This window comes from Nannospalax galili, unplaced genomic scaffold (assembly GCF_000622305.1).
Source record: "Nannospalax galili isolate Female #2095 unplaced genomic scaffold, S.galili_v1.0 scaffold1096, whole genome shotgun sequence".
Taxonomy (NCBI): domain Eukaryota; kingdom Metazoa; phylum Chordata; class Mammalia; order Rodentia; family Spalacidae; genus Nannospalax; species Nannospalax galili.
The window spans coordinates 140476-163067 of NW_008338289.1; the positions used below are offsets into that span (position 1 = coordinate 140476).

The 22592-nt window shown below is 39.0% G+C and overlaps 1 protein-coding gene across 7 annotated transcripts in view; it reads right to left on the reverse strand.

The window, feature by feature from the left end:
- Window positions 1-21545, reverse strand: part of Tut7 (terminal uridylyl transferase 7) — a 91202-nt gene extending 69657 nt beyond the window's left edge. For 3 of the 7 annotated variants that reach the window (XM_008833086.3, XM_029563503.1, XM_017798138.2), the window contains exons 1-10: window positions 20762-21439; window positions 19773-20323; window positions 13322-13503; window positions 12891-13007; window positions 12249-12426; window positions 9089-9177; window positions 6182-6233; window positions 5233-5302; window positions 4235-4361; window positions 1474-1593 (exon numbers count right to left, since the gene is read on the reverse strand). In XM_008833086.3, the coding sequence (XP_008831308.1) occupies window positions 1474-1593; window positions 4235-4361; window positions 5233-5302; window positions 6182-6233; window positions 9089-9177; window positions 12249-12426; window positions 12891-13007; window positions 13322-13503; window positions 19773-20292 (1455 nt within the window). In that variant the 5' untranslated portion in view covers window positions 20293-20323; window positions 20762-21439. Of the gene's footprint in view, window positions 1-1473; window positions 1594-4234; window positions 4362-5232; window positions 5303-6181; window positions 6234-9088; window positions 9178-12248; window positions 12427-12890; window positions 13008-13321; window positions 13504-19772; window positions 20324-20761 lie in introns of all 7 variants that reach the window. The other 4 variants (XM_029563504.1, XM_008833089.2, XM_029563505.1 and 1 more) reach the window with 3 other exon arrangements.
- Between the last annotated feature and the right edge of the window lie 1047 nt (window positions 21546-22592).

Genomic DNA, 22592 nt, shown 5'->3' on the forward strand with positions numbered 1-22592 from the left:
AAAAAAAAAAAACCTTTCTTTTAATCATCTTTTATGTATACCTACAGATAAGAACTACTCTATAGAACATACTCCTAAATAAGAAGCAGCTCCTGTGCAGATAGAAGAAAAGTACTTAGAATAGCCAAGATGCCAGTGATCTTTTCACTAAGTTACAAAACTATATACACAAGAGTAAATATTATCAAGATTAAGTATCTGGGATTAAAAACAGAATTTCTAAGAGGAAAACAATATAACCATTTTGACTTTTTTTACTTTTCAGATGCCTGTTTTTAAAACTTACTATTTGAACAAATCAATTCAACTTTAATTTATGGATAGAGTTAATAGTCCCCCCGTCCCCCCCTTTGGTGGTGCTGGGGATTGAACCTAGAATTGCAAAAAGGCTGAGCAAGTACTCAGACTGAACCATACCCTTAGCCTCATCTTTTTTAAAAACTACTTTTTGACACAGGAACTAATAAACTTGCCTAGAATAGCCTTAAACTCAATCTATAGCCCAGAGAAGCCCTGAACTTATATGCCTCCTGCCTTAGCCTTCACAGTAGCTGAGATCAGAGGCCTGTCCCCCCAGGATAGATAAAAGTAGTTCCATTGCTGAAGGCTGATTCACCATAAAGGTAACACCAAAACATTACTCAAGGAGTGACTATTAAGTACGATATCATGTGAAGTAGGTAGTAATCTCAGTGTTTCCATTTCCTTTGGTTTTATAGGTTATAAGGAATAAAAAAACCAGAAATGGGAAGTGCTATGGTCCTACTTACTCAGGAAGATCAGTTCAGCCCAGGTGTTTGATGTAGCATGGGTAACACAGTACAACTTACCCTTAAAAGCCAAATCAGTAAATAATAAAAATAAACACAGGCTTAGTGGTCCCTGGAAGGTCTGAAGATGCTATATAAAAATAAGTATCAAGGGACTGGAGAGATGGCTCAGTGGTTAAGAGCAACGGCTGCTCTTGCAGAGGATCTGGGTTCAGTTCGCAGCATCCACATACTGGCTAACAACAATCCAAAACTCCAGTTCCAGGGGATGTAAAGCCCTCTTCTGGCCTCCATGGGCATTGTATGCATGGGTGCACTTACATACATGCAGGCAAAACATTCATACACTTAAGAAAATAAAAATAAATTTAAAAATTAAAATAAAAAAACAAGTATCAAGTCAGAAAAGAATTCAAAGAAAAAAAAATCAAATAAATTTAACAGGTTGATAGTCTCCTGTTTAAAACTTTCTGATTCACGGTTGTTTCAAAACCCAAGTTTTTGTACTCTGAAAAGATAGTATTATTCCTACACAGGATACAGAGCAACATCTTATAATCAAATGTTAATATTTCAGTAATGAGAGGCATTGATGTTCATATCAGCAGAATAATTAGATATTTCAGTTCTGGTTAGGTTTTTAGATTTTGCATAAGGAATCTAATAAAATCATTATCAGATAAATAACCAAAAAGTTTCATACCCATGATCCTAGATAAACTGGCAAAAGAGGTTCTTTCCTTTGTTGAAGAAAAAAAATGGCCATCAGGGCAAACACATAGGGTGGCAGGCCCCCTTCTTCAGGGTGATCAATACTGCAAAGCTAAATGAGATAAAAAGAGAGAACTGTTTTTCCTTCATTTATCATTTAAACAATTTGGATTGAACCTTGAAACTTAACTCCCAGATATTACATGGTCTAAAGGGATTTCCTCAGAACTAAACAGCACAGTAGGTCCCAGTAGTATAGCTCAGTGATAGAGAACTTGACTCATAATGTGAAGTCCTCAGAAACAAAAAACAAAGTAACAACAGCACAACCACAACTTCCTTAAACCTTTGTTAACAATCATAGAATGTGGTTTTTGAATGACAGTTTCAATTTCAAATACATGATCCTGTTAACTGAACTTACTCATGGCTGGCCCTAAAATGTCTGTTATTTAATTTTAAAAAACATTTTATTTTTGTTTTATGTGCATGAGTGTATTTATTGCCTGAATAAGTGCACCCATGTTGTGCAGTGCCCAGGGAGATCAGAAGAGGGTGTCAGAGTCCCTGGATCTGGAGTCACAGACGGTTGTTAGCCGCCATTTGGGCACTGGGAACTGCACTTGGGTCCTCTTCAAGAGCAGTCAGTGCGGCTGAGTCATCATCTCTCCAGCCCTGTTTGATTTTTTTGCCATCTATGGTAAATACTCTCTCACGGTTAGAGTACATGCAGTAAAAATGATGGTTCAGTTCTAAGTATAAGTCAACTGATTCTGCCTGGTTTAACAGTCCTTTCTTAACTATAGCCTTACAGATGAATACCTGGTTCACAATTGAGATGTGAGGAAAGAATATGAGCAAACTTATTAGAACTGACAGATATTATTAAAACAGCATGGCCTACTTGCTGATGAAACAGGTCAAAGTTTTCAGTGCTGGCATATGTCTGTAATCATAGCTCAATGGAGAGATGAGGGAAGGAATTTTGAAGTAAAGGTCTGCCTGGTCTATGTAATCAGACCTTTCCTCAAAAAACAAAAATGCATTAATTATGTTGATTAATTTTGGGGGGAGTACTGGATATTAAACCCATGGCCTTAAGTCATGCTAACCAAACTCTACCACTGAGCTGGACTCTGTCCTGTAGTGGTTTTCCAAGAATGCTATATTGTAATTATCAATTCACCATGTTGAAAATGGGGACTCCTATTCACCCCAGATCCAAGAAACTGAATCTTTTAGTACCTCTATACCAAACTAGTAAAGCTTTTGATTATGAAAACCTCCTTTTTTAAATTCGGTATTTTTGTTGCTGTAGTTCTTTTCTGAGCATGGTTCTTGCTATATAACACAGGCCATCCCAGAACTTGAGTGCTTCCTATTTCAGCTTCCTGAGTGTTGAGATTATAGGTCTGTGCCCACAACCTGGCCAGATGCTCAATCTTACAACCATAATGTGGCCTTCTTTATTAAATGCTCTACTGTTTATTAAAACATTTCAACTAGGGTAATTAGCTAAAACACTATGGAACTGAAGCAAGTCAGTGACAGAGTATTTTCTGTTTTTTTCTAGAGCCTCTGCATGTTACTGGAAATGGTGTAAGATGCTGTCTCTCAAACTTTAGTTTGCCTAACAAGAGCCTTTCCAAAGAAGTTAAATATAAGTTCTTGGGTCACATTCTCGAAGATTTGACTCAAATCTTTTTTTTTTTTTTTTTTTAATGTCCATGAGTGTATTGCCTGCATGTGTGTAAGTGCACTAATGTCATACAATGCCCCTGGAGATCAGAAGAAGGCATCAGATCCCCTGGAACTGGAGTTACAGATGGTTGTTAGCCACCATGTGGGTGCTGGGAATCAAACTCGGGTCCTCTGCAAAAGCAGTCAGTGCTCTTAACCATTGAGCTCTCTCTCCATCCCACAAATCTGATTTTCTAAAAATTATTTTATTATTTTTATTTTATGTGTATGAGTATATTGTCTGCATGTATTTAAGTGCACCCGTGTCATGCAATGCCTGCAGAGATCAGAAGAGGGCACTGGATCCCCTGGAACTGGAGTCAGGATGATTGTTGGCCATCATGTGGGTATTAGGAATCAAACCTGGGTCCTCTACAAGAGCAGCCAGTGCTCTTAACTGCTGAGCCATCTCTCCAGCACCAAATGTGATTTTTAATAAGCATTTTAACTTGTTTTTATCTTCTGAGAAACAGTTATGGTGGGGCTGGACTGATGTCTCAGCAGTTTAGAGCACTGGCTGCTCTTGCAGAGGACCCAGGTTCAATTCCTAGCACCCACATGGTGGCTAAGAACCATCCATAACTCCAGTTCCAGGGGAATCTGATGCCCTCTTCTGATCTCTGCAGGCATTTGCATGACATGGGTGCACTTACACACATTCAGGCAATATACTCATACACATAAAATAAAAATAATAAATAAAATTTTTATTTAAAAAAGTTATGGTGAAATGGAAACTCTGAATTTTCCTCTGTGTATGTTAAAGTTTCTATTCCAATGTTCTGATGTCTATTTTCTTGCTGCCTATAAATATGTATCCAAAGCAAGGATGGTGGTGCACATCTGCAATCTCAGCACTAAGGAGGCAGGTAGGAAGACTGCTTTGACAAGCTTGAGGCAAGTTTGATCTACGTAGTGAGTTCCAGGCCAGGCAGTGCTATATCACAAGACCTTGACAAAAAACCAAACCAAACCAAAAAACCTAAATCCACAAAAAAAGAACTCAATCCTACCTTTGCCCAGTATCTAAATGCAATCACCAAAGGAAGCAGCTTTGGTTCTAGTTTTCCAAGGGCTGTTAAGTGCCTTGTTGTCAGACAAGCATTTTCATTCCCTGCACTCACTTTACACAGAAGACCACTGATGGGGAAAGGGTGAGGATGGCAGGGAAAGGAGAAAAGAAGTGTTAGACAAGTAGCAGTATCTTTTTTTTACCAACAACGAATGTGTGCTGATAATAAATGCCTTAAATGCAAAAAGAACTTAAAACTATGGTATCTTTGTGGGTTATTTAAGAAACTAGATTTTAAAAAAAGATCTGGCAGCTATTTTGAATAAACTTTATTTTTCATAACTACAACTGTGTTTTCAAACACTACAGATATTTCAGAAGGAGCACACAAATTGGAAAATATTATAAAATACTTCAAACGGAAATTATTTGTCTCATTGTAACAATGAATGAGCTTTCTCCCAAGAGTCAAAGGAATTTGCCAAATGAAGAATCCTCCATTCACTGTGATGATGGCAATGCTTCCCAAAGGGAAGGACATACAAGTGAGGTCACACTGACTGCTACTAAGCAGGGCCACAAATGCTACTAAAAACACTGGCAAAAGTGATAAAAAATAAACAACTATTCCAGAAAGTTGTCTTCAATGTAGATGATAAATAGGTTAAGATGCTTCCAATATTTTATTTTAAGAGTCATTTTATTTTTCTTAACATAGGAAAAATGCTAGTAGGAAGCACATGAGATAATCACAAGTTGCACCTTAAGATTTGGTGAAGTATTGTACTTTTGTCAATTTGACGGTTAATGAACAGCTTAAGCTGGGCATGGTGGCATACTCCTGTAATTCCAACACAGAAGTAGGAAGATTATCACCAGTTGGAGGCCAGCCTGGGTTATGGTTAAATTTAAAGCCAGCCTGGGGTATACAGCTAGACTTTGTCTCAAAAACTCAAATAAAATAAACAAAATAAAATAGCAGCTCGAAGAAACCGAGACCTTTGCTTTTCTCTGCACACCACCACTGGCACCCTTGCATGGAAATCAGCATCAACATCAATAAACGAGTCTGAGGAAAGAAGAAAACAAATTAAATAGGTTAATTAAAACTTATTTAAAAGCAGAATAGATCAAAAAATAAGTACCAGTTGTCGCTTCTCTGAAAGGCCACTACTAAAATAAAAACCTCTGAAGTGACTTAAGAGAAAAAATTCAAAAACCAAGTAGTGACATTAAAAGCCCTTATTTTGCAAAGCTAATGTCTGATTAGAAATGACTACATTATTGAACCAGAACATTTAAATGCTATGTGGATAACATAATTAGAAATATGAAGAGGAGACTTAAAGAAAAATTGATGCAAAAGCTACTAAAATGAGCAGTGCCAAAATATGTATTGATTGAAATAAGATGAAATGTTTAAATGTCTTATCTAACCAAAACAGAAAAAATAAGAATGCCTAATTCAAGGGACGAACTACTTGATGAGGCCTATGAACTGAGAAAAGGCCATAAAGCCCTAAGTGGGACACTATACTGGACAAAAAAACTGATAAACCACAGGAACAACTCTCCTGAGTTCATTAATCAGGGCTGGATCACACCTACTTACTGCTTGCAACACTGAGTTAAATCACAAAATAAAGCAGATTATTGTTGGAATTTTCTCTCAAGAGTAAATTTTACATTTTGCATGTCTTAGTCACAGTCAAGGACACCTCTATCTTGATAACTCGAAACTAAAACCTCTCCTTTGAAATGTCTATTCTACAGAGCACTACTACCAGGACACTGCTTCATACACCACGGGCACCTGCTTTCATTTTTGCTATAATATTACCCATATAAATAATTTTAGAAATGTGACTTCCTACTTTGTTTTTATATATCCTAATTTATAGAAAGAAGAAAAAAATTAGTAGGAAAATGTACAAGAATTTGGCCTTACCACTGTTCTTTAAACATTCTTGAACAAGTAAGAGGACATCTGGCTGAGACATCTAGGAGATAAATGAATGAACACATGAAATATCCCTGAGCACTTCTACTTTACTGGCATAATACACAGCCTGAAGCTCCCCAAACTGCCTTCCAAACTAGAAATGCACATTGCTACCACACAAAGAAAGTAAGCACTATGCTGTGTGTACACATCAGTCACAGACAGACAGGCAACAGATTAGGATGGGTGTGAGCAAAGGACTTATTACACAGTAACTGCACTAACGCACTGAGGTAATTATTTCTGAGAATCTCAAAGTGATATCTGATTACTTCAGTAATGCCTTTTTCTAATCTTTGCTCCATGTTGAACAAAATCATTTAAAATCCTATAATGCCTCCTTAAAATTCCATTTTGTTGTTGGTTTGAGGTGTTTTGTTTTGGGTTTGGGGGGTTTGTTTTTTGAGATAGGGTCTCATTCTGTAGCACAGGCTGGCCTCAAACTCAGCAATCCTTCCACATCCTCCCAAGAGCTGGGATGACAGGTATAAGCCACCCTCCAGGTTCAGGGATCCTTAAATTCTTAATGCTCTCTTCCTGTCCTTAGGTCAAAGTCAAATTCTTATCCCACAGCTTTCAAGATTCTATATACTGGCCCAAAGCCTTTACATGCTGAGTTCATGTCAGTACATGCAATGTTCCCTTTTTTGAAGAGCCCTTCATGACTGCTGCATCTGTGCCCAGAGCCTGTTGTCACTGAACCATGCTTCTCTGTACAGCTCTCATTATAATGAATAATACAGGAACCTACTTACCTCCTTACTAGCTGTGAATTCCATGAAAATGAACTATATCTGCTTTGTCCTTTAGAATCTAGTATAGTGGCCTGCCATCCAACAGGGGCTCAGTGAAAATTTGCTACCTGTATTTGTTCCCAGATCAAAGTGTTTGCTATGGATGGCTTCAAGGAGTGGAAACCTTGGGATCTGTTCTTGGTTTTTTGTGGGGGGTTGTTTTGTTCTGCTTGTTTTGAGACAGGGATCTGCCTGCTTTTGCCTCCCGAACGCTGGGATTAAAGGTATGTACCACCACTTTCACGCCTCAGAAACAAACAGCTGAAGTGCCTGGCCATAGACCAATTGTCAACAAGCACTGGATAATCTTAAGTTTCTTCCAGTTTTAAAATTCTGACTCATCAACATCTTAGGGCATTATATTAGTAAGGTAGGCTAGTTTGTGTGTTTGTCTACATGTGTGCATGTATAAGAGAGACCTGCCTCAAGCTTGGTTACATATCTGAAGCTGGCCTTGAACTCCTGATCCTCCTACCTCTACCTCCCTAGTAATGGGATCACATGCATACACAGGTGTGGTTGTTTAAAGGCATAATTAATTTTATAAAATTGATATGTAAAAAGAGGGAGTTTGAGAGCTAATTAAGTTTTCAGATCATGAATGTTTTAAAAAATGTGATAGTTTTTGTCAACCTGACACAGACTAGAGACATCTGGGAAGAGAGAACCTGAGTTCAGGAATTTCCTCCATTGAATTAGCCTGTAACTATGTCTGTGAGGCATTTTCTTAATTGACAATTGATGCAGGAGGGCCCAGCCCACTGAGCGCAGTGCCATCCTTGGGCAGGTGGATCTGGGCAGAATAAGGAAGGTGTAAGCCAGAGAAAGCAAGCCAGTACGCTGTGCTCCTCCACGGTCTCTGATGCTTAAGTTCCTGCCCTGAATGTGACATGGAAGTGTAAGCCAAATAAGCCCTTTCCTCCTCAAGTAGGTTTTGGCTAGTGTTTTATCACGGCAACAGAAAATAAACTTAAACATACATCTACACTATTTTAAAATCTGACTTCCTTTCCTACAATTAGAAAGCTGATTTTATGAAGGGAATCTGAACTTATGGAATTAGTAGAAACTTAAATACCCTCATAGGACTCATGTGCTTAGAAAACCAGTTATAAGTAGGAAGATCTACAGAGCAAAATAAGCATGAAAATTTGTAAAATATAAAAAATTTTCTGAAGCTGCGAAACTGAAGATAGGCAGGAAAAAAAAGGAAAGTCCCAGGGAAAAAAAAAGCTGCCACTGTTACACTTCAAATATCAAAAATATATTCATATTCAGTTCACATTTAAAAGAAAGAATTTCAGCTCTCTAGCTGCCAGAAAGTCACCATCACAAGTCTCCACTATGTTCCCTGAAAAGCTAGGTCAGGCAACTCTCAGAGTAGCCCCACCTGGATAAATCTCTGAGGCTAAATGCTCAGACATGAAGAAGCAACCTTGTTAAGTGCCTCACTTCCTCCCAAAGGAAGTGATCAGAGGGACTCAGGGCACTGTATACATGTTTGTTGATAAACAGTCAAATTTTTAAGCCTGGAAGACTTGCTCCTGATCTTCCTGAGGGTCTTCATCATTTAATTAAGAAAGTGATTGCTGTTCATAACATTTTCAGAAGAACAGAGAAGGATGCTAAATTCTGTGTGGTTCTAATAAAGAGCCAAATTCACCAACTGGCTTGGTATTATAAACCAGGTAGATCTCCCCAGCCAATGGAAACATGCACAGCCTCTGTCCTAGAAGCATAAATGTGTCTCTGTACTCAAGAATATATCAGTTTAAATAAAAATAGATCTACAGGAGCTGAAGATACAACTCAACAGTTAAGAGTGTGTCTAACTCTTCCAGAGAACTGAGTTTGGCTCCCAGCACCCACCTGGGGTTGTTTAAAACTGCCTATAACTCCAACTCCAGGAGATTTCACGCCCTCTTCTGGCCTCTGTGGGCAACCCCTCTACACATGTGGCATACAATCATGTAAAGACACACATATACACATAAACAAAAATAAATCTTAAAAAGAATTCCATTTGAATGATAATTCCAACACTTCATTTTGTACTTACAATAGCTGGAAATTGAACGTCAATGTTTACATCTGAATTTTTGAAACCCAGCCTGCTACACGAAGATCCATATAATCTTAGAGCGCAATCTAAAAATAAACATGTATACATAAGTCAAAAAAAACAGCAAAATGTTTTCAAAAAGTTTTAACAAAGCACTGCTATTTACAAAAAATGGAACCATCAATTAAAGCAAAGCTATACTCACATCCAACATAAACAAAGGACAGAACTGGAAAGCTATTTGCTCAGACCCTCATTTTACCCAATGGGAAGGCTGTAAACATCCACTCTGGTTTTAGCTTAAAAGTAACACTCTTCACATGAATTGTAAAACATGTTAAAGAATGCTGCATTATCATGCTCACATTTTTGTGTAGGAAACTATTTGTAATCATTTTTGAAAATGTCCAAAGTTGAAAAAGGATGCTTGTTAAAACTATATAGGACATTCACAAGCTAATGCAGCAGCATTTCAACTTTAGAATGCACATATAGGTATAACTTACTAGAAAAAGTATGCTTCACTAAAACATTAAGAAAAATGACCCTCCAACATAAGAATTTTTTTGAGACAGGTTCTTGTTATGTTGTCCAGGTTGCCCCTGAACCTGGAACCTCCTGCCTCAGCCTCCTGAAAGCTGGAATTACCAGCACATTACAACTACACCTAGCTAAAGTTACTTTTTCGTGTGGGTGGAAAGGTGTTTGAGACAGAGTCTCAAGGAGCTCTGGATGGCATCTAGCTCCCTATATAGCCGAGAATGTCTTTGATCTCCTGATCTTCCTGCCTGCAACCCTGAAATGTTAGAATTACACCGAGTCACCAGATCCAGCTCTAAAGCTACTTTTAAATATGAATTATGACACTATGAACAAAAAGCATTTAATATAATATAATCCCTTTTGAAAGTCTTTTGCAAAATGATTACAACAGTGGCACAATTTAAAATGCTAAAAGCTGCACACGATGAGGCTCACATCTGTAGTTGCAGTGTTTGAGAGGGTAAGGAAGGAGGTTTGCCTTAAGTTCTTTATGGGGTAAGGAAAGAGAACCTATTCATTTCCTCTCATGGCTATCTCCCCAAAAGACAACTGTACTTTATGTGAATTTTGCTTGTAAAATATAAATATCCTGTTATAGAATAGTATTAAGCCCCAAGAAATCAGCTTTTTGTTGTTGTTGTTCGAGACAGGCTCCAGCTGGGATGGAGCTCACTATGTAGACCAGGCTGGCCTTGAACTCACAGCCTGCCTGTGCCTTCCATGTTCTGGGATTAAAGGCATGTGCCACCACACCTGACCTGAATCAGCAAATCAAAAAAAAAGTCTTTTGATGGTAAAGGGTATTTTAGCACAATAGCTTTAAACAAAAAAATGAATACCAATGAGCACCATAAATACATACAGGCAACACATGTATGTAATCCATACTTAAAGAAAAAGTGCCTTTTTTGGTTGTATATTACAAATACCATGTGCATGATTTTTCAGTATAAGTACTTCAGAGCTAAAATATAATACAGCAAAGCAATATCTCCCATCTTAACTGTCAACTTTCTCCTCTCTCTCCTCTCTCCTTCCTTCTTTCCCTCTTTCCCCACCATCTCCAAGGTGGTCTCCCTATGTAGCCCAGGTTGTCCTTGAACTCATGATCCTCCTGGTTATCTGCTGTTCTGAAGTAATTCTGTCGAGCAGCAAGGACTGAAACTGATTGTTATTCCAGTCATTTAACTACACAGGACTTGCCAGTGAATGTAGAGTTGCATTTGTGGCTGTCAAGGACTGTCAATTACTATGTTGAGCAATAACTACACCTGGCCTGAAATGTTAAGAAATAATCCAGAAAGTTATCCCTGCAACTCAACAGATCTGAAATTAGATATAGGCAAAATATAGGCATAACTTAGAAAAGCCAATTAATATTATGTCTACAAATCTACTGCATATTGCTAATGAACTTGATTTCAAAGCTCAGTTTAGGTACAATTCTTTAATGTATGCTTAAATGAATTTGTTTTACACAAGTAACATAAACATGACTTGAGGATACCTTCATTTATTCAATTTAAAAAGTACTGTGTTGGGTTAAGGCTCACTGGCAGAGCACTTTCCTAGTATGCACAAAGTCCTCGATTCAATACCTAGCACTACAAAAAAATCGTTTAATAAATAAAACAAGTTAAAAAGCAAAAATAAGGGATGGTGATGTAGCTCAGTCAACAGTAGAGTACTTGTCCAGTACACACAAAAGACCTTGGGCTTATCTCTATTACTGCCAAACAACAACAACAAAAATAAGCCTGTCAATTTAAGTAAGTAGAAAAATAACCAATCATATACACTCTGCCTCAATAATATGGGGTATCAACTCTATTAAAATTAGACACGCAATGAAATTTATAATAAAAATAGGCTTATAGGCCAGGTGTGGTGGCACATGCCTTTGGTCCTAGCACTTAGGGAGGCTGAGGCAGGTGGAACTCTGAGTTCAAGGCCAGCCTGGTCTACATAGTGAGTTCTAGACCAGCTGGGACTACAGAAGACCCTGTCTCAAAAAGACCAAAAAAGGAAGAAGAAAAAAAAAAAAAAGAAAAGTAAGAAAAGTAAAAAGGCTTATAATGACTGTGCATGTAAGTCTGTGACCTTGGGAGAAGTCAGAAACAGAAACACACACACACACAAGTAATAAAAAATAAATAAAATAAATAAACCACAACAAACTCACACTAAAGCTAGATGTGGTGGTGATTCCCTATAATTCCAGCACTGAAGAGTCTAAGGAAGGGGCTCCTGAGTTCAAGGTCACATTGGACTATGTGGAAAATTACAGGCCAGCCTAGACTACAGAAGAAAGAAGGGGAAACAAAAAATAGAAACAACAAAGCAAAACCTCCCAAAACAATAACAAAACACTAAAAATAGGTTTTAAGGTACAACAAATAAGTATTTTGGGTGCTTTGTTTCTTGAGATATGGTCTTGCTGTATAGCCTAGGCTAGCTTCAAACTCATGATCCTCCTACCTCAGCTTCTTGCAAGCTGGTACTACAGGCATGTACCACTGTGCCCAGGCCACTAATTAATTTTTATTAGGTGAAATTAACTTGAAATATGAGGTACTTTATGTAGTTAAATTAGAGAAGCAAGTCTAGGAAATACCTGGTAACTTGTGCTGGAACACATTTTCCATGGTATGTTTAATTTCTAGCCTCTGATCCAAGTTCTCACTGTGTAAACCGAACTCTTGTACCACTCTGTCAATAGCTTCACCAATTGCACTTATCTGGGAGGGTGCTGGCGGGGGTAACGCAGTGAGCAACTCTTCCTCCTGCTTCTCCTTTTAAGATCAATGGTAAGATTAAAAATGACTCATACAGTTTTTACCTTTCATCTTTCCCTGAGACAACACCCTTTACAATTTCCTAGGATCTTTCCTCAGCTGTGCTGGTCTTCACATAGTCATACACCTATACACTGTATGTACTTGACATGGATACTAAAGAGTAGGCAGGGATAAGGAGAAAGTGCAAGAAAAAGCATCAAAAACAGGAACAAACACTGTTTGCTTAATTATCTGCATAAGAACACTCAGCTCGGTAGGCACTATCAATGGCTTCCTACACCCTGACACTGAGGGAAACTCACAAGATTACCCAGCAAACACAACTGACCAGTACAAAAGTATTTTGGCTAAAATAAATTCAATAAATAACTAGTTACAACAGCGCAGGTTTGAGAAGAAAGCCACAAAGATGACAGGCGATAACATCCGATGGGTGAGAACTTTAGTCCAAACCTCACCTTGATGTTCTTCTTATGCCTCTTCTCTTTGATATGCTTATGAGCAAAAGGGATGGACTCAATCAAAACATCACAGAGTTTGCAGGTATACTTTGCTGTAGGGCAATTTCGTGGTCGCTACAATTTGAAAAGATTGACATATTTATCTCCAAACAGTCAAAGAAATAAAATTGGCCAGAATAATGGTTACCCCATCACTTTTAAATGGTTAATTACTGCTTACATTATTCTTACCCTAAGAGTCATTTTTATTTAAATATGAGGGCAGTAATTCTTAATTTTAAGAAGTCACAATGAATATCCCTTTTAGCATGTAGTACTTATATACTGATAATGAAAATGGAAGACCGAATCCACCAAGGCAGGTGCTCCCTATTACCAACACAGTTTAAAATGCAGATATTATCCAGTAAACATGCACAGGATGTTACCCTTTGTAGCCTGTCAATGCAATCTCTCTTCAGCCGCTCTTCAGCCTGTTGTAAGCCTAGCAGCTCCTTTGTTGAAAGTACAGACTCATCAATCACAGGGCCTTCCAACTCGCCGTCTTGCTCATTTTCCTCATGTCTAGTCCTCCGTGGCTTCCGGGGCCTGGACCGCTGTTTCTTGTTTTCTTGGGTTGGAGGAAAATACTGACAATATTGAATCATATTACTTCTGCATAATCAGAACTTTCTTTCTATTTATTTCTTCCTTTCTGTACTGAACCCAGGACCTCACAGATGGCAGACAAATCCTGTATCACTGAGCTACCCCAAGCCCATACATGGTATTATGCATGTGCTAAAATAAGTGACATCTGAATCCTGAACAAAGGGGAAGGAAGGTGGCTGTCCACGAACAAAATGCTTTAATTCTCATTAAACACATCAACTAGATATACTACTCCACATAAATCACTGTCATTAAAAAGAAATGTACTTCAATAGTTTGATTTCATGTCTTCCCCATGGTATGCTGCTGAGCAAATAGTAAAAATTTTCCACTGAAGGCAGGTATCACATTGTAATACACTTACGTATATATAATATATTCTAAATTAATTATAAATAACCTAGTATTTTAATAAAAACTACTCATATCTGATTTTTGCCTTTTTCCTTTCTCTTTCCCTCCCTCCCTCCCTTCCTCCCTCTCTCCCTTCCTTCCTCTCTCGCTCTCTCACCCTCTTTCTTTTTTGTGATAGGTCACACTATGAAGTTCTACCTAGCCTGAAACTTGCTACGTAGACCAGGCTGGCCTCCAACTCTCAGAGCTCCTGAGTACTGGGATTAAAGACGTGCCACCACTCCTGGCTGCTTTGACTCTTTAAAAAATTTTTAATTTTAACTTTATGTGTATAAGTGTTTTTCCTCCATGCATGTAAGTGCACCATGTGCATGTAATGACCTAGGAGGCAAGTAGAGGGCACCAGAACCCTTGGACAGGAGTTACCGATGGTTGTTAACTGCAGTGTGATGTTAGGAACTGAACCTGGGTTCTCTGCTAGAGCAGCCAGTGCTCTTAACCGCTGAGCCATTTCTTCAAGTTCTGTTTAATTTTCTTTCTTTCTTTTTTAAAGTAAACTATTAATAGGACAAAATAGGCAATATTATATGCACTCAGAGAACTTAGAAATTGATTATAATCTTACCTGGATTGAATAAAATCATTTAGTTACAAATTAGGCCTTCAACAATGCATAATTTGGGTCCCTTCATTAATAGGAAAAAAAAAACGATGAAAATTTTATTTACACAAATAATTCTTCCAGTTTTATTCTTACTTTTAGTTTTTAAAACTCTACCACCGAAACACTAAGCACGTTACAAAGGAGAAACAACTGGAAGTTGAAATAAAAGTTTACCCTAATTACATCAGATTATAAACTCTTACTTAGGGGCTGGATAGATGGCGCAGCAGTTAAGAGCACTGGCTGCTCTTGTAGAAGACCTAGGTTCGAATCCCAGTACCCACATGGTGGCTAACAACTGTCTATAACTCCAATCCAGGGGATCCATGCCCTCTTCTGTTCTCCGAGGGCACTGTATGACACGGGTACACTTATTTACATGCAGACAACACACTCATGCACATAAAATAATAATAATAAAAATAAAGAAAAACTATTTTGAAAAAATGATTCAAAGGACTGGAGAGATGTACAATAGTTTAAGACACTTGCTGCTCTTGCAGAGGGCCAGGGTTGGGTTTCCAGCACCCCCATAGTGGCTTGCAACAGTCTATAACTTCAGTTCCAAAGGATCCATCACTTTCTGGCCTCCACTGGCATACTGCACAAACATACATGCAGCCAAAATACTCATACACATAAAGTAAAAATAAAATAAATCTTTCAAAAAAGTTCTTGCTGTTTTACAGAGGACCTGAATTCCCTGGCACCCATGTCAGGCAGCTCAGAGGTGCTCTAGCTCCAGAGAATCTGACACCCTCTTCTGGCCTCCAAGAGCACTTGCACATGTGTATACATACATGCAGACACACAGACATAAATAAAAAATTTTTTAAAATGTTTAAAAAAATTCTGATTAAGCAGATGGAATAGTTATCGCTGGCTTACTACAAATTGGTCCTTGGAAATATAAAACTACTGTAAGGCTTTGCTTGCATAAGGCAATCTGTCAAGTTGTCAGAGGAACTCATCACTAATAAGCAATTATAGTGAACTGGCTAACTGGAAAGAAAAAATTCTGGGTTAAAAAAAGGAAGTATAGGATTGCAATTTTAAAGAATGCCACTTCCAAGGGCTAGTTAAGAGCACTTTACTACTCTTGCATAGAACTTGGGTGCAGGATCTGATACCCTCTTCTGGCCTCCATAGATTCCTCCATACATGTGGTATAAATAAATGCATGCAGGTGCACATATACATAAAAATAATAAATGAATGAATAAATAAATGAGTCATTGCCAGGATGGGAATTTAGTTCAGTGAGAATACTTGACCAACACACACACTAGGCCTAGGACTGATCTTAGCATGGCAAAATCAACAATCAAACAACAAAAAACTACAGTTGGGTATAGTAGTGCATGGCTACTACAGCTCTGAGGACACTGAGGCAGAAGGATTGAAACCACAATTTATTCTTTTGGCAAGGGAATACTTCAGAAATTGTCAGATGATGTCAACCGAGCAGTCATTACCATCTCATTATGTAACAAATGTAAAACATTTTTAAATGTACTGCCTCCTTTAATCCCTATAGTAGTCTACACATAAATGTTAATATTATTCTCACTGTGTAGATGGGGATGATGGCAGTCTCAGTGAATTAGTGATTTAAGGACATAGGGCCATGTAAAAACAAAGATGAAATACAGATTAAGGATTTAAGATTAAGATATGGACTCTGAAATTCAGGTTTGTATCTAACAACATGCAGTGAAAATGTATTACTGCAAACCCTGTTTGGCTCATATCAAACATCTGGAACAGGCCAGAACTGACAATGCAATATAAAACTTCCTGAACAAAGGTTCAAAGGCATTCAGCTACAAACCCTCAAAAGCTCACTGGAGCAACTCTTGGAAGGCAAAACTGAGTACTTCTAAAAAGTCCCCATAACTACTGAAAGGGAGACTGTCTGGTTCATCCTAGGTTTATAATAATCCCAGTTGTGCAGAATTGTTCTGAGTTTCGCATTTTATGCATATGGTACATTATTCCAGTCACACAGGACACATGCATTTGAATGAATGTTTCCAGCTGAGACTATTAATGACATTGTCCCAAATACTTTAAATTGACAATCCAGAACCTTTGAGGGCTAAAGTAGGGACAGTAATATAGAACTGAAAGAAAAAGGACAGAATTTTTTAAAACTTTAAAAGTAACCCTAACATAATTTCCATTACATCTTTTCATATTGTTTAATACAACTGATCTTTATTATTAAGACAGTTTTTGGCTTTTGGTTTTGTTTTTTAAACAGGTCTCACTATGTAGCCCTGGCCAGTCTAGAGCTCACTAGGAGAAGCCAGGCTGGCCTTGAACTCACAGAGATCTGCCTGCTTCTGTCTTCCCAGTGCAGGGATTAAAAGTGTATACCACTACACCTAGTTTAAGACACAATTTTTATTTAAGAACATTTCAATCCCTTTAATGGTATCCTTTTGAGGATCATTTCAGTTTAGTGCAGAATTTATACATTAAATCAAATTTCTTAGAGCAGTAAATATTATACTGTAGGAAATAATATTATACTATAATAAATAATACAGTATATGCCTATATTTCATACAGAAAAAGTGAGCATTTGATAAAGATGGGGAAAATGCATTTGTTATTCTTGTATGCTTAGGCACCTCCCTTACTTACTCCTAAGACCAAATAAGAATACATATAAGAGTTTTTTGGTTTACAAATGGTCCCCTTTAATATGTCTACCTGCAAAATAATATTACTCTATTTTTTTAAAGGTGTGTTCTCCACCCCTACCCCCTTTTGTTGAGTGAGTTTTGTTCCAGAGGTCTCATGTAAGTCAGGCTGGTCTGGGACTCACTAGGAAGCAAAGGTTAACCTTGAATTTCTCATCCTCCTGCCTGTACCTCCCACCCAAATGCTAGGGCTATATGTATGAATCACCACACCTGGCCTATAAATGCTTTTCAATATCAACCTTTTCTTTTCCTGAGACAGGTCTTGCTATGCAGTCCAGGCTAGCTTCAATTCTCCTGCCTCAGTCTCACTAATCATGGGATGACAGGCATATACAACCACATATACATTTATTTTCTAAAAGACAAATACAGGTAATTTAGTGTCCATACCACATGGATACCATACTACAGAAATACTTAAAATATGTACAAACTTTAAAGACGAAACAAATCAAAAGCCCAGAAATTATCAAATAAATACTGTTTTCTTGTCAGGATTCCAGGTCCTGCCAGACTGAGTTAAAGGCCAGGATGACAGAATCCTCAGTTTCAGTTTCGATTTGAGTCTACTTCCTCATACAGCACTGCATAAACTGGTCTGCTTAATTTTAACCTGTCCAAACTGCAGCTATGGAGTTTGTAAAACTGAGATTCCAATTAATATATCACAGCAGTATCCCATCAGAAAATCCCTTCAAGTCTGCAAGTCTGCCTAGCTCAAAGAATTACAAGGCTACAGTTTCACCTCTTCCCACTTAAAAAAATTTTTTTAATTACATTTAATTATTTTATGTGTATGTGTGTAACCATGCATGTGCCACAGGGCACATGTAGAGGTCAGAGGACAACTTGTGGGAAATCAGTTCTCTTTCCACCATATGGGTCCTGGGACTTGAACTGAAGGCTTGATGGCCAATGCCTTTCTTTACATGCTAGCTAGCTGGCCAGTATAATTCCTACTCTATAATTTTACTGCCTTCATGTCATTCTGTTTCTAATACTTGATATTAGCATTTAAAATTTCCTTAAAATAATAACGAATACCTTCCTTTCCTTCAAATAATATTGGAAGTGCCTGAAATATTTTTTCCCCTAAGACTTTCCAATGATAAGAAGGGGGCAGGGGAGAGGCTTTCCCTTTTAATCATTCTATGTACATGACTTCCAAATTCAAGTGCTTTGCAGGTAACAGAAACATGAACTGTTACTGTGATATAACAGAAGAGACCTAGAAAGGTTCAAAGGGATGAATGCATTAGAATTCCCTGAATGCATTTGAAATGAAAATTGCTTAAGTATTTTTGCAACTTATTCTGTACAATCACTAAAGAAAGACTTTTAGCCACTGAACATAAGAGGTGAGCTAGGCATGGTGGCACACTCCTTTAATCCCAGCACTCAGGAGGCAGAGCAGGCAGATCTCTGTGAGTTCAAGGCCAGCCTGGTCTACACAGTGAGTTTCAAGCCAGTAAAGGCTACTGTCTTAAAAAAAAAAAAAAACCAACAACAATTAGTCTAATTTCACATTTAATAGTGTTTCACTTTTTGCATCCAATTTATGACTTATTTCACTTCAGTAAATATATGCTTTCGGTAAAATAACCTTCCTGTTTTTAGAAATCATTGCTGCACAGACAATATCTACTTCCATCTTTTAGAAAAATATACAATCACTTGAGCAATCGTTATAAAGCATGCGAAGTACTTAGAAATGAATTTTACCATTTGAAATGTGGAGGCAAGAGTCTCTGTGGAAAACTAGCCTTAGCTACAAGAGACGCTGTCTCAGAAAAAGAATTTTGGTTTCACTAAAAGCAAACGGCATGGCTTTTATGTGTACTCTGCTTCTCTAAACTCCTGGTTCCCAACTTTGGTTGCTGGGCCAGGGTCCCGTCCCCTGGCTTGTGTAAGCTTGGTAAATACTTTGCCACAGAGATAACTCTCAGCTTCTTCTTGTTTTTTAACTGCCCCTTCCCTCTCCCTCCCTCCCTTTTTTCTCTCCTTGGCAATATATGAAGTCCACCCATAACTGTGCTTTCTCATGAAATATATTTAGCTTTATAATGCCATATGCATATAATTTTCAAAATTAAAATTATCATCCTAATTCTGAAAATCCATACACATTACTTAGAAATTATAGTATGATCTCCAAGGGTATATGACCACCCTCTTCTATGAAAGATATGTTCTCTAAAGTAAAGTAAGCCTCACTTTTCTTGGTTTGTTTTGTTTTTTTGATACAGCATCCTACTACGTGGCCCAGGCTGGCCTTGAACTCATGATCTTCCTACTTTAGCCTACTACATCTGTCTTAAAGTAAACTTTTAAAAGACCATTGTGGGAAATATGTTGAAGTTGCCCAACCATCACAACTATAAACCCTAATACAATCACATCAAATAGTTCATTACTGAAAATAATAAAGAGTTATTTAGATGAAAAAAACCATTGACACTGCTGATTAGATTTGTAACCTAAGGATTTGGAACACATTACCGGGACTTCCTGCTTCCATTTCTGACATGGGTTCTAGGCTGGTTAGGTCTTTATGAAAGAATCGTCTAACAGTTCGGCAGCCTCTTCCATCTTGCCACCTATACCCATCTTCACTTTCTTGAAAGGATTCTTTCCTTGCCTGGCTTAGGATAGGTATTCTAGGTCCAGTCTTGAATTCTCTCCAGTTATCTGAATTACCAGTAAGTTCATCGGATAGCCATCTCTTAGCTTGATCTTTATAGCTGTCATTCATCCAAGCAGGTTGACTATAAATTGTGTTTTTAAATGCATATGGATTGCTGGAAACAGCATATGGTCCTTTCCTGGGGGTATTCCCATAGTTCCCAGGTGCTATCTTTTTTTTTGGAAGGCCTTTTTCCATTTTACTGCTATGGCCTTTAGCATAATCATCCATTATTAAATAATCTTGTTGGGGATGACCCCTTCTGAAATCATCATCATCAATAATTCCACGGTCTTTACTTCGCTTCACAAAGTAAGGTTTTGCTGCATCGCCCATGGTCTTTGACTTCAATTTTCTTACTTTGTACCTGAAAGAAGGCATTTTTGGAAAACAACAAACTATAACACGATATCACAAAGTATACAAAATGCCCAAATCCTTTACTTTTCCCAATTTTTAAAATAAAACTTTTCTCACATTCCTAGTACTCAGTACATTACATTGGAAGGTAGGAGGCTAAGTCCTGTAGTATTCATAAAAAGTATTTAATATAAAGATAAACTTTTCTATAATCTCAAAAGCTGTAATATTGTATCTCAATCAATTCGTACCCATGTAACAAATAGTATCCTGGTCAACTTGTATCTATGTAACAAAAGCGCCTCTCTTCAAAGTAAATATCCTAAGTCAACACTGTTATAAAACTCTCACAAGTTATTTTTTAAGTTGGCAATTACTTTTAAATGTCATACAAAGTAACCGAAACTATGTGAACAGACTACACTTCGATCAACTCTGCTCTTACCTTCACCACTTTTCACATCAGACTGGGTGTGATCGCTAGGGCGACAGAGAGGCAGTGCTTCCGGACCTAGGTACCACGCTATCAAAAGGGGCTGGGTTTCCGACCAAAGGGCAACTCCTGCTAACTCAGCCTAATTCTTATTCCCCAGCCCCAAACAAGTCCGGTTTCGTCACCAACAATAATTCTCTGCAGAATGACATTTCTTTTCCTTCCCCATTTGGCGGCCCCACCCCTGATGTGCCTCAGTTTCCACACTTGGAGTCCCGAGGCGAAGGAGGCGACGTCCCCGCACTACTAGCCACGAAGCCACCGTGGGGACCAGGAAGCAGGAAGCACCCGGCCATCTCGACAGGGTTCTGGGGTGTCCCTCCTGGCTGCCAGGGGGCCAGGGCCGGTGCCGGGACCCAAATCCCTTCTTCTGTCCCCGCGGAGTCGGACACAAAGTGAAGACACGGACTCGAACCCCAGGGCTCAGTCTCAGCGGCCGGGCGCTCCGGGGTCAGCGAAGCCGGGGCGAGGCGGCCGGAGGAGGATGGAGCCAACGTACCTCCGGGCCCGGGCCCGATCTCCACCGCGGGGACCAGGGAAGCCACCGGGCCCCAGCCCGGAGGCGAGTCCGGGCGGGACACGACAAGAAGGTGTCCGGGAGCACTCACCAGCTCCACCGCAGTCCCCCGCCTCTTCCTGTCCGAGCGGCGCTCCTCTCCGTGTTTTCCTTCGGCCCCACTTCCGGCGCTCAGCGCCATCTCATTGTGTGCGATTGGAAGCCGGCGGTGCCCCCGCCCCTGCGCTCGGCCGCTCGCCGGAAACGTGCACCGGAAGCGCGCACCGCCCTGGCTCCGCCCGCTGGCGTGGGGTGCGCGCTGCCGGGTGCCGACTCTGGAGGCTTCGGGGAACCGCGCTGCTGGTCTGCGCCTCCTCTCGGCTTCCGCCGCTGGGAACTCACCCCTGCGGACTCCCGGATGCGGCTTGGTGGCTTCCGGGGCACACTGAGCCAGGCTCTGTTGCTGTCTCTCTGATTATTCCCAGTGATTTACCGTTTTAGTGAGGTCTCCATTGCTCGCTCACCTTTCTGTCCAGCGTCTTAAGCATCCAGGGTTTCCCAGCTATCAATACGATTAAAGGAAATGCTCCTCTTCCTTTAGACTGTGTGTGTGATTTAGTTTTACTTTTAGGAAAAGTATTTTGAAGCCGGCTGTGGTGGCTCACGCCTTTAATCCCAGCACTTGGGAGGCAGCTAGAATTAGTCACCTCTGCTATCTGCAGTGCTGTCAATGCTTCGAAAGCATCAAGCATAAATTAAGTGTCGGGAAAATAAAGTTTATTTCCCTGCTTTTCTACAACACATAAATTTAAATTCATAGGTTTTGTAACCAACAGTCTTAAAGTGAGGAATGCATAAAACCTTGGCTATTCCCAGACACGGTTTTGAAAACTTTGTAAATATTATTAACTCAATCCTAACTACAGGAAGAAAGGAATAAAAGAAAATTTAAAAACCAAAAGGAGAATAGTTAAAAGGTAGAAATTAATCACATTTAGTAATTAAAGTATTTTTCATTAATTTTGCCAAGTGCGTGTTTGTGTGGGGGTGTGAGTGCCATGGACAACCTGCTTGGGTTGACTTTCTCCTTCAGCCATGTGGGTTGTGGGGATCAAACTCAGATCATCAGGCTTAGCAGCAAACACCCTTACTTGCTGAGCCATCTTTCAGCTCCTGTATTATTATTATTATATTAAACGCAAATTGAGCATACCAAATCAAAGCTGAGATGTCACTTAACGTTAAAAAGTTAGACCCAACTGAAGAGCACCACCAAGTACCATATCC